Source organism: Aplidium turbinatum, chromosome 7, assembly GCF_918807975.1.
Source record: "Aplidium turbinatum chromosome 7, kaAplTurb1.1, whole genome shotgun sequence".
In the NCBI taxonomy this organism is placed as follows: Eukaryota; Metazoa; Chordata; class Ascidiacea; order Aplousobranchia; family Polyclinidae; genus Aplidium; species Aplidium turbinatum.
In genome coordinates this window covers 18,618,511-18,636,702 of record NC_137478.1, presented here as the reverse complement: position 1 = coordinate 18,636,702, position 18,192 = coordinate 18,618,511, and the positions used below count along the sequence as shown (strand labels likewise).

At 36.9% G+C, this 18,192-nt stretch overlaps 1 protein-coding gene across 1 annotated transcript; it reads right to left on the bottom strand.

Annotated features, from left to right (window-relative positions):
- Nucleotides 1-15,724: 15,724 nt before the first annotated feature.
- Nucleotides 15,725-17,119, bottom strand: LOC145774419 (5' exonuclease Apollo-like). The gene has a single exon (XM_082585669.1). It carries the CDS (start codon nucleotides 17,069-17,071, stop codon nucleotides 15,725-15,727), a length of 1,347 nt encoding a protein of 448 aa, XP_082441795.1. The 5' UTR covers nucleotides 17,072-17,119.
- Between the last annotated feature and the right edge of the window lie 1,073 nt (nucleotides 17,120-18,192).

Below are 18,192 nucleotides of genomic sequence, written 5' to 3'. Positions count from 1 at the left end.
GATTTCATCCGGCCCGCCACGTGCTGCGGAAATAGCAGTTGCACTACAACTGTTAAGGAAAAAAACTTACCAAACTTTTTGTAAAGGTCTGACGTTGTTGTTTATCATTAGGCCACCACAAAGTGGGACAGCCTAGGTCAAATTTGGAAAGATGTAACGTTTTTCAAGAGCACGATGCCCTGTAGTGTATCACAGCAGGAGATAACTTTTCCAGCAACCTTTTGATTTTCATCACAACTTTGCTATTCCACCGCTGGCTTTGTTATTTATTGTGTTCAATTCAAGTCAACGGAGAATCTAAATAGTTGCATATTTTTTTGCAATTTTCGGCCCGCAGCTGTTAATCTCGCAGCAATCCGGCCCTCAGAGAAAAAAGTTTGGTGACCCCTGCCTTAGAGGATTTCGAAAAGTGTAAATGTAGAGCACGTGAAGTGATGTTTTGGCCTGGAATTACTCGCGACATTGAAAATGTTGTATCAAGTTGTTCAACGTGTGCGTTATATAATCCTAAACATCAACGCGAACCTTTGCAATCTCATGAATCTTCAAAACTGCCGTTTGAAAAGGTGGGCATTGACTTGTGTAGTATTAATGGCAACAATTATTTTGTGCTGTGTGACTACTATTCGGGATATCCCGAAGTGTGCAAATTACAAAATACTTCATCGCAAAGTGTGATTTCTCATTTAAAAGAAATATTTTCTCGCCATGGTGTTCCTAAATGTGTTTTTTCCGACAATGGCCCACAATTTTCCAGTTATCTCTTTCAAGCGTTTGCTTAGACGTGGAATTTTCATCACGAAACCTCCAGCCCGTATTACGCCAGATCGAACAGCTTAGCCGAGCGAACAGTTCAAACTGTTAAAAATTTATTGAAAAAGTGTCTGTTGTCTGGCCAAGATGTAATGTTAGCACTGCTCATCTATTGATATACGCCATTAAAATGTGGCTCATCTCCTTCGCAGTTGCTTATGGCTCGGCGCTTGCGTAGTAACTTTCCCATGTCTGATGCATCGCTTCAATTTAGTGTTGTAAATCGTCATTTTGCATTGAAAAAGCAGAAGCAAAAATTGTATTATGATCAACACACAAAGTCTCTACCCAATCTCCAAAAAGATGATCGAGTTCGAGTATTCGATTTTAACGATCGTACCTGGTCTTAAAAAGGTGTTGTTTTAAAAATGGTTGCCCCAAGATCCTATGAAGTTAAATTGAACAACGACGTAATTTGCAGGAGAAATCGTTGTCATATCCGAAAAGACTACAATTATGATGATGATTTACCCAATGTGTTACCTTTATCGCCGCCTTTTATTTCGTCTGATCAACCCAGTAACGTGGTTTTACCTCGACGTTCAAATTGAAGTGTAAAAGCTCCAAACAGATTAATTGAAACAGCGTAAACTTGGGTGAAGCCCAAAGTTTATCAATATTGCTCAACTGCAGGGCAAGATAGTAGTGGAGCCAAAATCCCGGAATGGCCCGTTTCGGTGAATCCGATTCGGTGAGTCCGATTCGGTTAGTCCGATTCAGTAAGTCTGATCCCTTAACGGGGGATTTTTTCAATTTTTTTTTTAAATTATCGGGTACCGTAGCCTAATTATCATTGCCGTTTTAGGGTTACAGGTTAAGGTTAGGGATTAGAAGTTAGGAACTCACCGAATCAGACTCACCGAATCGGACTCACCAAATCAGACTCACCGAATAGTAGCAGACCCCAACAATCCAGTAGGCTACATTTCTAATAAGTTATATATGTTTTTCTCTTTGTATTGTACATTATCTTTTCTTTACAATTACTATTATTTGCTTCATTTTTTTGTTGGAGAAGATGTTCTATATGTAACCAACCCCTGCAACACTGCTTTATTATTTTATTACGGTTGAATGCCTTCCACGTGTGTTCATTGGACTTGAGGATTGAGGTCACCTGACCAGCAGTTTGTCTCATGTTACAAGTGAATGACTGTGCGAACGGCTTCGTGCTAATAAAAGTGTTGTATGCACAGATATTACACAAGATGTAAAGTGGTTGTCTCGTCATTTTGCTATACAAGCACTAGTACAAAACTATGATGTACTTCTTGAATACTGCAAAGAAATAGGAGCTCGTGATTCTGTGGCTGTTTACTGTGCTGCAAAACTGGAATCAACGCAAATTAAAGCTGCATTGTTTGTCCTGAACGATACTCTAACAGAACTTGCAGATTTATCAAAAACATTTCAAAAGAGTGACATAACTCCTATGGAAGCACAACAAGTCGCTTACAGCAAGATTGCCAAGCTTCAGGCGCAGTACTTGGGTGAACACAAACACTGGAGTGCGACTGTCCAAGATTTGGTAAATATATCAACATTAACTATGGAGGAAATGGCTCCAGTAGTCAAATTTATTGAAAGACTGTGTAATCATTTGAAAGAACGATTTCCTGATAACAAACTATCTAATTGGTGTATATTTGACTACTACCGCATAAAACAAGCTGATTTCGCTTTTGGCTTAAATGAGATGGATGAGCTCTTAAAACAATACAGCTGCTTCTTTCACTGCCAGGGCTATCGGCATAAAAGTGATACTAAAAGTACCTACAATGATTTCAAGTTTTTGGCAAAGGAAATGTTTAAAGCAAGCGGCAGCGTAGGCTTGAGTGACTTGGCTAGAATATGTTTTGGAAATGAAAAGTTTTCAACTATCCTTTGCCTCCTTCAGATATGCTCTTCCTTCCAAGCCTCCAGTGCCGACTGCGAAAGAGGCTTCAGCCTCATGAACAGAATCAAAACAAAGAATAGGTGCAGGCTGGAGCCATACGGAATCATTTGGACCAACTCATGATGGTCAAGTCCATCATTACAGTGCTATTGAAAACAGCTGATGATGAATCAGCTACCTACGAAGATTCAGCAATGAATATAGATATTTAAAGTGTATAAACATTGGAAAACCACGAAAACAAGAAGAAACTGTTTGAAGTAAATGTGTATGATAATTTGTTCGCTTTTTATATTAAACTTCTTCAATACCAGTGGTTGCAAAACTCGGTTCACAAAGTTGGTAATTCATTTTAACTCAGCATTAAAATGCTCATGCTCACTAAATCAAATATTTGCTCAGCGTAATATTTTCTTAGAGGGAACACTGCCACCGATACATCAGGATTCGTTCTCTCAATCAGATTAAAAGTTGGCCTAGTGAACCCAATGCTACTAGCAGTCTAGCACCCTCATCTCTACACGTCCATGAATGGAGCTATGGACTGACTACTCTCGATTTCAAACATTTGTTAATGCCCAATGCCCATTCTGTTCCAGAAGTTAAAATTCTGCAAGTCTTTCTTACAAATCAGTCTCCTGTGGTATACAACTTACCGCAATATTTAGCTGTAGCCTATAACAACAATCCTCAGTTGATGTCAACAAGCTAAACATGGATAATATTGTTGCTTTTACTGTATGTCAGAACAGTATGACCCTAAAAGATTTTTAATTCGTGAAAGATATAAATTCTGGAGTGATATGAAACGTCGACCAAGTGAATCTAACAATGATCTAGTTGCTCGGATCAGACAAGATGCAATTACTTCTGACTTTTCCTCTATTACAAAACAAACCCTCAAGATGAGGCTATGTGCACCAAATTTATTTGCTCTATCAAAAGTGAAGCAGTTTTAAAAGTAATTTTCTCTTCGCGAAAGCAATTAAAATTGCTGTTGAGATTGAAGATGCCGCTCACGTTGCAAAAGAAATTGTATTATATAGTGCATAATATGGCTCAAATGTTTTTCAGCAAAACCAAACCAACGTTGTTAAGCATCGCCAAGAGTATAAAGGCCCAGAAAAGAACCGCTTTTCTAGTAAATATTCAGGCGCTGCTAAAAACCAAAGTGAAATGGGTTTGGCCTAATTTGCATTTTCTGCGACAAGAATGGACATTTGCCTAAAGTTTGTCGATATAAAAATGCTAAATGTCACTACTGTGATAAAATAGGTCACATTGAACCAGTCTGTTAAGCTAAACAAAAATATCAATCTGTAAACACAATTACTCCAGCTAAACTACAAACTGTGAAAGCTATTAATGTTGTTCCGCAATTAGAACAAACCATTAAAATTGATGGGAAAAACATTTCGTTTGAAATCGATACTGGAGCAGGTGAAGACTTTTTGTCAAAAACTTATTGGAGGAAGTTAGGAAAACCTTGTCTGCAGAACATTGACACAAATTTTGCGTCAGCTTCTGGACACAAGCTTCCTATACTGCCCACAGCAAGTCAACCTTATCGAAGATAGTAAGAAGCTAAATACTGACAACAAGGATGTGACTTTCATCATTACTGAGGTACCACATATAAATCTTTTAGGTAGAGATGCAATTAAAACATTGAAACTATCAATTGAGTAGTGATACATTATTGCGAAAGGCATGCCAACAACTATGTCAAGAATTCCCTAAATTGTTTGAACCAGGACTAAGGTCCTGGCCACAAAACTGCATCTATCCATGTATGTGGTTAGTGGTTACTGTTAATTCTCAACTATAGAAGACGCATCTTAGGCAACCACTCCCAGAAGAATTGATGCAAAAGAGGCATTCCATTATAATTCAACAAATTTTAGTAAGAAATGTAACCACTAGGTTTCAAAAGGTGCTGGTTTTGATATATTTTGTTGTTTACAAAATTTGAACATAGGCAAAAAAATTTTTTTTTAAATCGGACAAGCGGTTTTCGAGATATCGCGGTTTTAAATTTTGTGGCTGTCACTAGGTGGCGCCATTGATGTGTCCAATGTTTTTTGATTTTAGGGTTATATTTGGGGTAGAGAGTTGGTTGAAGTGTCTATTCCACCTATTTTCATGATGCAGAATTCAAAAATGATGTCAATTTTAGTCTAAAAGCATTAGCTAAGGAATTACGGGGCATTTTGAAAAATTTGGGAGACCAAATGCCAACCCTCAAATTTTCATGTGGGCAACGAGATATCCCGAAAAACAATCGTGTTCTTGAAAGTTTCTTGCATGTGCTTCATGGTAATATAACCTTTTTTTATGAGACTTTTGTCCTTTTTGCACAATGCAACCTTTTATCAAAGACTTGCATGAGAAGTTATATGATCTATTAATGCAATATTTGAATGATGCTTGCTTATGACGTCACAATAACAAATTACAGATTTTCCAAAAAAAAATTTTTTTTTCATTGTGACATCATCATGATTCCAACCTACATTTAGATTAATGCAATATTTGAATGATGCTTGCTTATGATGTCACAATAACAACTCACAGATTTCCCCAAAAATCTTTTTTTTTTGTAACATCATTATGATTCCAATCTACTCATGTTTTATAAAAGTTGTGACAGTTGGTTGTTTAATTGTTTGAGAAGTTTAGATAAATTTTACGATTAATCTCAAGATAAAAAGAATGGAATTAATGATGTTGGGTAATCTTAGTTTTTATTTTTGTAGTGTTGGTAATCAATTGATGTGCAGTACCAGAACAGAGAACATTATCAAGCAGTTTATTACAATAGCAGAGCAAGTATTGATGTTTAAAAAGCAGTTAAGTACAATCATTAGTCAAAAGTGTCTGACTGTCTGTCCTGTATCGGCTTTCAGCACTTCATTTGGTGGTGAAAAGCAGGTTTAATTTGTAAGTCAACTTTTACCTATTTGTAGATTCTGGTACTGATTTAAATAAGTGTATTGTAATATCAATGTTTTGATTGAGTGTTTATAAACACTAGTTTGATGCAAAATGGAATCTTGTCTTATTGGAGAAAAGAATGGAAATTCTTGTCATGAAAAGTGGTATTGTAGGTTACCTGGTTTAAAATCACTATCTTCTCTTTCTCCTTTAGAAATTGAGCTAATCACATGGAGATCTGGAATCAGCTTGTCTGATCACGAAATTTCATTTGATAGCATTTGTTGTCATCATCACGCATACTACCTTCGAAAATTTTCTCATGTTGTGAGTAAGAATTGTTGTGATGTCTTCGAAATTCATTGTGGGAAAAAGCCAAAGGGTACTCATTCAATTACATTGGACCTTGCTAAAGTAATTTCAACTACACTTCCTCGTGTGATACCTGGACGAAAATTATGTGCGACTTGTTGGAAGAAGCTAAAAATTCAGCCGGACTCCAGTGCTCCAACAAGTGATATGTCCATTACATCCGAAGGAGAGTCATTCCATATTCACAGTGAAATGGAACAGGCAGAAGAAGATATGTCCAGACAGAAACTTGATTTAACTTTAAAGGCTATAGAACAATCCCCGCTTGTTTTGCACAGCAAGCCCAAGCAAAATAGACGAGCAATAGCAAGAAGAAAATTGAAAGCTGTTGCCCAAGATCTCAATGAAACTTTTTCAGCTGTTATGGGAACAGAAAAGCTAGACATATCAATTGATGAACCATCAATATCTTGCAGGCAAAAAGATCATCATGATTTAAATCAACTCATGGGTGACTTAAAGTTAAAATTTGAAAAGGCAAAAACACATTCCGACAAAGTGCAAATTTTAACCCTCAAGCCAGCTTCTTGGACCATTGAAGCAACTACAGAATTTTTCCAATGCACTCAATATGCCATCCGGCAGGCAAATGCATTAAAAAAGGAAGATGGAGTAATTGCTCGACCAAAACGTTCATCTAAATTAGGAATCAGTGATGAAGCAAAGTCAATCGTGAAGTCTTTTTACGAAGATGATGAATATTCTCGTTTAATGCCAGGCGCAAAAGATTTTGTTAGTGTGTCTTATAAAGTTCATCATCAAAAACGTCTCCTGCTTTGCAATCTCAAAGAATTATACACATCATTCAAAATTCAGCATGAAGATATTAAAATTGGCTTAGCGAAGTTTTGTGCATTGCGTCCAAAGTGGTGTGTCTTAATGGGTTCTTCAGGGAGTCATACGGTTTGTGTATGCTCTATTCACCAAAATGCCAAACTGTTAGCAATGGTTTGTGAAATAGACTACAAAAATCTGATGAAACTTATGGTGTGCGATTTAGAAAGCAAAACTTGCATGGTACATCGCTGTGAAAATTGCCCGGGAAAACCAGCCCTTATTTCAAAATTGCAGTCAATTGACATTCTTTCAGAAAACGAAGATGTTGAATATAAGCAATGGCAAGCTACAGACAGAACATCATTAAATTCTCTCACACTACCTTTGGATGATTTTATCGAATTAACTGCCTCAAAGTTTGACTCTCTAACCTCTCATTCATACATTGCCAAAAGTCAAGCTCAATACCTGAAAAATCGAAAAGCAAATCTTCAACCTGACACTGCCATAATTCTAGCTGATTTTTCTGAAAACTATTCTTACATCATTCAAGACGAGGTCCAGGGCTATCATTGGAATAAGGAACAGTGCACTCTTCACCCAATTGTGATGTATATCAAAAATCCATCAATCAGCATTTATTCATTGTGTTTCTTATCAGATGACCTTACTCATGACGTTGGCTTTGTGTATGCTTTGCAAAAGAGATTAACCCAGTACATTCAGGCAAATTTTCCACAAATCAAATCTATTGAATACTTTTCAGATGGCTGCAGTGGTCAATATAAAAACTATAAAAATTTTCTGAATTTGACATATCACAAACAGGATTTTGGTATCTATGCAAACTGGTCTTTCTTCGCTACAAGTCATGGGAAGTCTCCATGCGATGGTTTAGGTGGAACGGTGAAAAGGAAGTTAATGCGCGAAAGTTTAATGAGACCTGTTGATAATCAGTTACTGTCAATTCGATCAATTTATTCGTTTTGCAAAGAAAGTATCAGTGGCATTACAGAAACATTCCTTGTTTCCAAGGATGAACTTTTACTGACTAGATCGTTTTTGGAGGAAAGGCATTCACTTGCAAAGACTGTCCCTGGCACCCGATCATTTCACCACTTTGCATCCGATGATGTGGGTGTTTTGAAATTTAAACGAGTTTCAGATGATACCAGTTTCTGCGGTACACACAATTTCACTAATGCTATTCCTACTGTTAGTATTGCCGATGTTGCTGCAATGTCTTATGTGTCTTGCATATATGATGATGAATGGTGGATAGGAATTGTCAGCAAAGTATCTTTGAATGAAGGCGAAATAAATGTTAATTTTCTGCATCCATGCGGCCCATCTACATCATTCATTATACTGGCCAGCACGTGAAGATGAATGTTGGGTTCCTTTGGCCCACGTGTTGTGCAAAATTCAACATCCTGATTTAGTAGCTGCTGGACTCCGTTCTGCTAGCTTAAGATACACTATTTCCAATCATGAACAACTGAAGATTCAAAAGTGCTTTGCCTCATTACAAAAACTATAACTTAATAACTGCAGTGATGCCAGTAGCCTATAATTTATGAGACACAGACTGTCAACAAAATTGCATTGCAAAATTATCTCTAATAATTGATTTATCTGTCTAATTATGTTTCAAAAATTGTAGCATTATTTCAACGAAGCTAAGCACTCTTTTTGAGTCTCAATAAAAAGACAACCATTAGACTCAGATTCACTCACGTATCAAATGTCAAAGTCTAAGGGACTTCCTGTGCATGCCCTTCTGACAATTCTCAGACAATCATACTTGGCTATTTTAATACAGGGCATAACTTTGGGGTTGCAACTTGCAAGTCTTTAATCAAAATTGGGTTTTATAATGCTTGACTCAGTAGGTTATTATCGTAGTTAATAGGTAGGCCTATTGTACAGTCATGATATGGTAGATAGATACCATGACTAACTTTTTGATCTAAATAAAAAGGACAAAAGTCTCATAAAAAACAATTATATTATCATAAAGTATACGCAAGAAACTTTTAAAAACAAAAAAAGTTTTCGGGATATCTTGTTGCCCACAAGGAAATTTAAGGGTTGGCATTTAGTCCCCAATTTTTTTAAAAATGCTCCACAACTCCTTAGTTAATGCTTGTAGACTAAAATTGACATCATTTTTGAATTCAGCATCATGAAAAATGGTGGAATAGACACTTCAACCGACTTTCTACCTCAAATATAACCCTAAAATCAAAAAACATTGGGCACATCAACAGCGCCACCTAGTGACAGCCACAAAATTTAAAACCGCGATATCTCGAAAACCGCTGGTCCGATTTTCAAATAATTTTTTTTGTCGAGATGCATTTTTTACATACTATTACATATGCTTTAGTCATCAAAATTGAAGACTTAGTGGTTATTTGGATTTGTTGAATTATAATGGAATGCCTCAAAAGCTAGGAGGCCATGGTTTTACAAAAGTAGATATATCTGATGCCTTCAATCAAAGTCCATTGACCAGAGAGTCAAAAATGTCTTGCCTTGAGCACACACAAAGGTGTACTTTTGCAAATGAGGCTTCCATTCGGTATCAGTTCAGCTCCTGGTTATTTTCAGGAAATCATGTCTAAACTAACTGCTGATCTTAAAGGAGTTGCCGTATACCTTGATGATATATTGGTAAGTGATTCAAATGACGAGGAGCACTTGCAAAACCTTCGAGCACTTCTGCAGCGCCTTCAAGAGAATGGTTTTAAAATTCGTTTAGAGAAATATGTATTCGTTCGCTCAACCTAGTGTCGAATACCTTGGACATCGGAGCTGTATAAGAAAAATGTTTATTTCACAAACTAATTTGAGGGTTAAAGCCCCACAGTGAGGTTAAGCCCCACCTTGTGGCAGGCCTCAAAATTCACGGCGGACATGTCCGTCGTCACAGCATGTGATGCCCGCGGGAAGTACCCTCTAGATCGGTCATATTTGTCCGCCGAGAAATAACGCAGGAACTAGCGATGCAAATCGTCATTCATAGCACGAGCAATTGTTGCAAGAATATAATTTGCGCTGGGAATGCGAAATTATCGCATTCTCAATGGAGAACTATTTTAACTATTTTATTGTTTCTAGCACTAGTTGCAATGTTTATATATCTGATGAAAGTGAAAACTCACTTTCATCGGATGAACGTTGTAACTAGTGCTAGAAACGATAATTGTCCTGATGAATACCCAAGCTTTTCAGTATTCAACTATTTTATTGCTACTAGAGATATCTAGGGCCCGCAAAAGTCAACAAAGTCAAAACTTTTTAAGGACCTCATTTATCCACGAATCAAAGAATAAAGTTGTTTTCAGCACCTAGGGGATTGTTTTTAAGAAGTTTATAGGTCAAAATAAAGCCAAATTGACAATAAAGTCAAAATATTCAATAAAGTCAAAATTGCAAACTTATCGCATTCTCAGCGCGCATCTAGAAAAAGTTAATACTGTATTCCTTAGCTTCCATTCAAGCAGAAAAACTTTTGATTTTTACGTTGCTTCTACGATTGATGAGTGACATTGAATCAGCGTAACAAAGGTGAATTCTTTGCTGATAATCGATGGGAGTACCGACCGCTACTTCTACACTATTCACGCCCAACTTAGTTCAAGTCTTATGTCACAATGTCTGGCTTTAATCTGCGAGTAATATTGATAAGGCAAGGTTGGTTAAAGTTAGATAATACGAGTAGGTTACTACAGCAAGATGCAGCAAAACTTAAGTTTTGGTATTACAGTAAGAAAAAGACCCAAGAAAAATTCTGAAAGTGAGAATGAAGGCGATGAACCTACTACTAGGAAATTTGGGTCTGGTACAATTCGGCGAGTCCGATTTGACTAGTCCGATTCGGCGAGTTCCCTATTCGGCGAGAGCCTTTTTCGGCGAGTGCCCTATTCGGCGAGTTTTTGAAATTTTTGAAAGGAAATTATCGGGTACCGTAGCCTAATTATAATTGCCGTTTTTACATAGTTTTAACGTCGCTAAACGTTGAAATTGTGCAGAAAGGAATAAAAATAAAATGTTTGAACTATTAAATTAAAATTCGTCATGTCAGTTCAGTTGTTTTTATTTCTGACCATCATATGAAAAACAATACACGTCTACATAGCAAAGGTGTAAAAAAGGGAGAAGCGACAAAACGCAAACGTTAAAACGTGCTTGTGACCGAAGTAAGTTATTGAGTTGAAAGAAACATACGCGCCGACTTCAGGGGGGCCGGCGCCCACCGTAAATTTATGGTTGAGGGGCAACAAAAATGGTGATGACAAGTGGTGTTTCAAATATAAAACACTTCGCGAAGGAGATTTAGATAATTTAAACGGACTTAAAGAATGCCGAAAGCAAGAAAAGCCTACGTTGCTCTTGCCCGCAAAACAGCAGCTGATCGCATGGCTATCTCATACGGTATGGAAATTTCAAAGTAGATGGTAGAGTACTGCTGGAATAGTCACGTAACTATTCACTGCAATATTAAGTAAACCAGCTAAATTAGACGCGCTATTTTCAACAAGGTCTTCCCGCTGTGAGATCAATTGTGATTCAACAGAACACATTGTTTTTGCAATGTGTGAGAATTAAATTGAAAACCGAAAAAAGAAAAGGTGTTTAATGGTCTTGGTCGCAGATATTGCCTGCATTAACGACGTCTCTTACCGCTATTATCACCTAGCTAACCTGACATCATTGTTTTATGCGACCGCTAAAGTTTGACATCGACTTTAACGATCATGGAATGTTACGTAACAATAAGAACGATTATATCCTACACGCAAAAATAAAAAAATGATCTCCTCTTTCTGTTTTGTCTCGTGAGCTTTGCATATTGCTCAACAAGTGCATAAAGTTTAGAATTGACAAGAAATCATTGAATTTGAAAATTAAGTTTGAATCACTGCAAATAAACGTATTCAAAACTTTCACTTAAGCCGACGCGATTTCACAATCCGTAATCTACGTCGACAATGATTTTTAGTGCGTTCATTTTGAAAATTGCTGAGCTGGAGACAACAGCTTGTCCCGTGTTAGTTGAACTTGTCTTTTTGAGGTGAAAATCACTTGCGAACATCTCGACCTTTACTCGAGTATAGCCTACTGTATTCAATAAAAGACTATAAACAATTTCGATAAAAAACAGAAGAGAAAACACTTCGCCGTTGTCAACGCTTTGAAAGTAAGTAATTAGCGAAACGAGGTTAATAAAACTGATACCGGGTTTTCACTCTGCTTGAGATCATGATTTTTTGCGTTTTATTTCGATAACTTCACTGTCTTGATCGTTGTTGTTCACTCGCACGAAAAGGAAATAAATCGGCTTGTTTTCCAACAGTTCCAATTATGAGCTAACAATATCAAAATTTTTACGACTAGGCGTACTGCGTGCGTAAAACTAATCCTTTCAAGCAGCGCTTCTAATAAATTCGGTTTGCGACCTATTTGTTAATATAAACACGACACTGAGCTTAATCAAAGACTATTTTAATTGAGTAAATAGCGCTATGGTTATGACGTTATCACCTTTCTCGCCCCCCAAGGTTTTTTGAAAAGTCGGCGCCTATGGAAAGAAATTTGGCACGGTCGCAACACCTTCAGAAAAATTTAAGATATGAAGGGAAAATAAAACGAAGAAAATGTTACAAAAAAAAATAAAATAAATCATGTTTATGTCTGTAAGTTAGCACTTTTGAATAGTTAAAATGATTAGTTTGGATCAACAAATGTGTGGCCTACAGCTTGGATTTAAAAGAAATTATCGGGTACCGTAGCCCAGTTATCCCAACCAGCAAAAATTTCCGTTTTTACATCGTTTTAACGTCGCTAAATGTTGAAATCGTGTAGAAAAGAGAACTTTGCTGACTAGGATACGTTGAAGCTGAGAAACATTCACAGAAGCCCTTCGAATTGTTCCAAGAACCCATTTAGCATAACATTTCATTTGTACATTGATTCAACGTCTGAATACATTATCTTAAAAATGCAACGTATCGTAGGGCTTCTGTGAATGTTTTTCAGTTTCAACGTATCCTAGTCAGCAAAGTTCTCTTTTCTACAGGATTTCAACGTTTAGCGACGTTAAAACGATAGGCCACACATTTGGTTAGCCTTTTCATTCTGTTACTACAATGGGTTCTCATTTGTTGATCCAAACTAATCATTTTAACTATTCAAAAGTACTAACTTATACACATAAGCATGATTTTTTTTGTAACATTTTCTTTGTTTTATTTTCCCTTCATATCTTAAATTTTTCTGAAGGTGTTGCGACCGTGCCAAATTTCTTTCAACTCAATAACTTACTTCGGTCACAAGCACGTTTTAACGTTCGCGTTTTGTCGCTTCTACCTTTTTCTACACCTTTGCTATGTCGACGTGTATTGTTTTTCATATGATGGTCAAAAATAAAAACAACTGAACTGACATGACGAATTTTAATTTAATAGTTCAAACATTTTATTTTTATTCCTTTCTGCACGATTTCAACGTTTAGCGATGTTAAAACTATGTAAAAACGGCAATTGTAATTAGGCTACGGTACCCGATAATTTCCTTTTAAAAATTTCAAAAACTCGCCGAATAGGGCACTCGCCGAAAAAGGCTCTCGCCGAATAGGGAACTCGCCGAATCGGACTAGTTGAATCGGACTCGCCGAAACGGGCCATTCCGAGGAAATTTAGTGGTGATGGACGCATATATTAAAGGAACAACGAATGTAAGGATTAGCTCTGTCAAAGATCACAACACATCGTTACCTCATATGGCTGCAGCTTCAACATATGTGGCCGACAATACCCCAAGCCATCAATTTCCGATCACCAAGGCCCTCGACAATATGAGTGACAACGAAAATAATCAAAATTAAGAGGTTGTTTGAAATCATAGGCGCCTAAGCCGTGGGGGCCAGGACCCCACGCATATTTCTGCATGGGAGCAACTTTTTATGCTGCATTGATACATAAAACAATAGATAAACTAGTGATCGGCAGCAGGAAAACATTTTTGAATGCAAACCGCAACAGCTTCGCGATAAATAATCACTAGAACGAGTAGCGATGCTACAATCCCACCCCAGACAAAAAAATCTGTCATTTTTACATTGATTTAACGTCTGCAGACGTTGAAATTTCACCTGCAACACGAAAACCCCCACGGCCAAAAAATAGTTAGGCGCCTATGTTTGAAATCGCATATTTTATTGCTGAACAAGAGAGCGCATTTACGCTTTTCCCTCAATTAGCCAGTCTGGAGAGAAGACACGGAGTAGATCTCGGTATTACGCATCTTAATGATAAGCAATGATCGCGTGGAGATTGGCGCACGTTTTTAAAGATCGATACTATTGAAGCTCTCATGTGCATATGCATGGACACTGACTGCGCTGATTATAGCCCCGAGCCTGCCGTGATCTCGTGGAATACTGATACTATTTTGGAGAGGCGACCGCATCACGGAGAGAGCAAAAAATAATTGCGCTTTTTCTAATGTTTTGTTTATTCTTTTCGTCACTTTCGCTCACATTACACGCAAAAATAAACCTAAAGAAAAAGGCCTAGTGAAGCTTCGCACAGCAGAAAATAGCGCTAGTGTAGAAGTTTTCCGACTCGTGCCCAGAGCATTGTGATGCAAGAAGCCACACGACTTCAGAGGTGGAAGTTAATCAGTTATGCGGCGTATTGTTTTTTTTATTATTTATTTGCATCAGACACAAAGTCCATAAAATTAAAAATTTTAACAATCACCATATTATCATCATATTTAGCAGCTACACGGCGCTTTGACTCTTCAAGCGCACCTCGCTGGTTTGACAAAAGCCTTTTAGAGTGACTTTGCTGAAATTTTAAAAAGCCTAAATCATAACTATGGTTCTCAAATGGCGAAGACTTATCAAGATAAAGTGATTAAGTATGACGATCGACGTTAAAACTGGTGTGTCCGCCGTGAGACTTAATTTGTCCGCCGAGATAGCTGCTCAGACCGGACACGTTTGTCCGCCGTCAACAAAAATGAATTTCGAGGCCTGTTGTGGTCATAAAAAAGTTGTTTCAAAATCAGTGGAACATGCCCAAACTGATAATACAAGTTCTATCTCTGTACTTTATGATGTTATTTTTAAGTTACAACCTATTTTGGGCCAACTTTGGGTGTCCTTTATTAGGAAATGCATCACATGGGGCACCTAAATGGACTTGTTTCAAGGCTTATATGTGAAGGCATAACATTTGGCAAAAAATTTGTTCTTGTACCTTATAATGTTAATTTGTGAATTTGGGGGGTTATACCCCAAAAGTCAGGTTAAACCTGACCAATGCCACCATGGGGCCATAGGTTTTATTTCTTAGCACCTTAACATAAATTTGACCACAAAATTAGGTTTTTAAATTTTATAAATTTATCGGGCAATGGCCCCCAAATGCTCTAGCAGTGAAACTATGGATGTGGGGTTCTGTGGGGTAAGTTTGATAAAACACTCAAGCCTTTTGTACCTTATGATGTTACAAACAAATCAATGGAAAATATTCGGGGGTAGGGGCAACCAGATAATTGGAAATAAATAGTATCATACCATTTCATAGAAACAAAGAGTAAGTAGATCTACAAGTTAACACTATTAGTTGTCGGAATGGCCCGTTTCGGTGAGTCCGATTCGGTGAGTCCGCTTCGGTGAGTCCGATTTCTTAACGGGGGATTTTTTCATTTTTTTTTTAAATTATCGGGTACCGTAGCCTAATTATCATTGCCGTTTTAGGGTTAGAGGTTAGGAACTCATCGAATCAGACTCACCGAATCGGACTCACCGAATAGTAGCAGACCCATTAGTTGTAATGCATGTGTTGTAATGCAAAAAAGAGCATATGAAAGGTTAATCAACATTTCAATAAGTTACCTTTATCCACTTGTCCACTACAACTTTATCAAATCATTAACAGCATGCAGTATCTCATTTTCAATTTCTGTTTTTACATCATATGTTTGGTTTACGATACATTTTGTAGGTTCATCACAATCTTTAGAAGACAGCATACTCTTTTTAATCGCAGTGTTACATTGCAGCACTAAATTACTGCTTTCACTGTTTTCGTCTTCAAAAGAAACACCTCGTTTATGCAACATTTTGCGACTTGAAGCGAATTTCCTTTTACCAACACTTGAATATGGTTTGCTGGAGAACTTTACCTTGAATTCAGGTTCATGCTTGCTTTGTTTGAACTGATTCAACGAATCAACCATATTTGTTTGCCAATCTGATACTAAAACCTGTTTTGGAGACAACAAATAATCAAACTTGCTCATATCAGCACGAAAATAACTTTCCATGCCTGAAGTTTTACATCTGCCAGGGACAATGGGAACAATGTTGATCGGACGAACTATTTTAACAAAGTTGAACAACTCCTGAAAATTGCAATGATTGCTGTAAGGTACCACATAAAGTTTCTCATCAGAATTCTCTGCAATATGCAATGTACTGCCAAACATAGCAGTGGGCTTTATTCCAAACGTTAAAGTTTCTTGGTTACATGTTTTAATAAATTGGCAGGTTAGTTGATTATTTGAGATAGCGTTAAGTCCTGAAGACTTTCCAATACAAAATAAATTTGGAACACCAACCACGCTCATACGCTTCATAATATCTTCTTCAACATATATATATCTGGCCAGTCGAGTGGCAATGGTAACCAATACACTTTCATGACCAGTCCAGCATGTTCCAATGAAAATTCTGGCATCACAATACTTTTTGCATAAACTTACTATCATTTCGACAGCATCATTCCTACATGGATGACAGCAAGAAGGCTCATTATAGGTATTGTCAAGATATAATGTATCAATCAAAGGTCCATCACATATTTGTTCAACAGAAGATATCACATCAGAATCCAATCGGAAATCTCCTGTATACAACACTTTTTTGGCCTTGCTCTCAAACAAAAACATACAAGAACCAGGGCAGTGATTAGCTGGAAGAAGGGTGACAGTAACGTAAGAGTATCCACATATCAATGTGTAGCTTTCATTGACTTCTAAAACATGAAAAATACCAGGTGGTATATCAAACTTGTGTTTTACTAAGTTAGCAGTGTTGTAAGTGCAGTAAATTGGACATTTCCAAGATGATGAAAGACCAACAGTGTGATCAGAATGTGCATGGGTCAAAAAATATAGCTTAACATAGCTAAGAGTTCTTTTAAGGAAACAATCCACAGAAATTGGGAAATCTTGCAAAATGTGTCCATTCATCTTCATGAAATTTTCATTGAATATTTAGTCATAGCAATTATCTGTTTCAAGAGTAGTAGTAGTACGATAGTAAAAGAAAACTAACCTACCATACTGTATAAGCCAAAAATAACCATCTACAAAATGAAACATGTTATATAATGTAACATGCTTAATTAAACTTAAAAAATAAGTCCTGTAAATTCCATTTACTGGAACACTATTATTTTTTTTCATATATTTTACATATATATTAGGGTGGTCCTTATTTGAGGGTAAATTTTTTTTTGTAAAAGTTTCAGGTCTGATCATGCCAAAACGTTCTCATCGGCTTAAAAACACTCTGTGTAAAATATGAAAAAAATATACATATATCTAGAGGTTGCCCAGAGTCGTTGAAATTTGGAATTTATAGCGAAAAATGTGAATATACTAGATGTCAAAGAAATAGAGCACAAGTGTTTTTTACATCATTCCATGATTGTATAGCAGTCATCAGTCAATGCTATCTGTGCTAACGATGAACGGCAAGTAGCAAATTCTTGGAAATGAGGATGCCTGGCTAGTCACATCACCTGTTCTGATTCAACATTTTGAACTTTAACATCTCTTTATTTACTGTGAGGGGGCCAAGCTAACTGCTTGGCGAAGGACCATTAATAAATTGATGCTTTAAAGTCCTAGCGTCATAGATTTTCATCAGAAGAACATCAACCATCACAGAGTAACACAAAATGTTTATTGATTGACTATACAGTGTTCAACAAGTTTTTGTTCAGTTTAGAAATCATACTGATAACACAGTAAATAATATATATATAGTTATATGCCGATGCCCGATATTCTATATTTCTAATACCCTTAATTTAGGATATTATACTGTACAATGTCCATGTCCTTAGTTAGACAGTATATTCAATATGTCAACCAAGAGTGCCATGGTGACCAACCAATCATTGTTGCATTAAGGTCTTTTTGAGGGTTTGTGGATATTTCTTGCGGTGATCACAAAACGACTTAGAGGAGGAATTGTAATTGTTCTTCATCTTTTGTCCAACATCCAGAGAAATCTTACACAAGAGCAACTCCTCTTTCAGCATGTTTGTTCGTAACAGCCAGAGACTTTACAGTTGCTTTAGCGGTTTGAA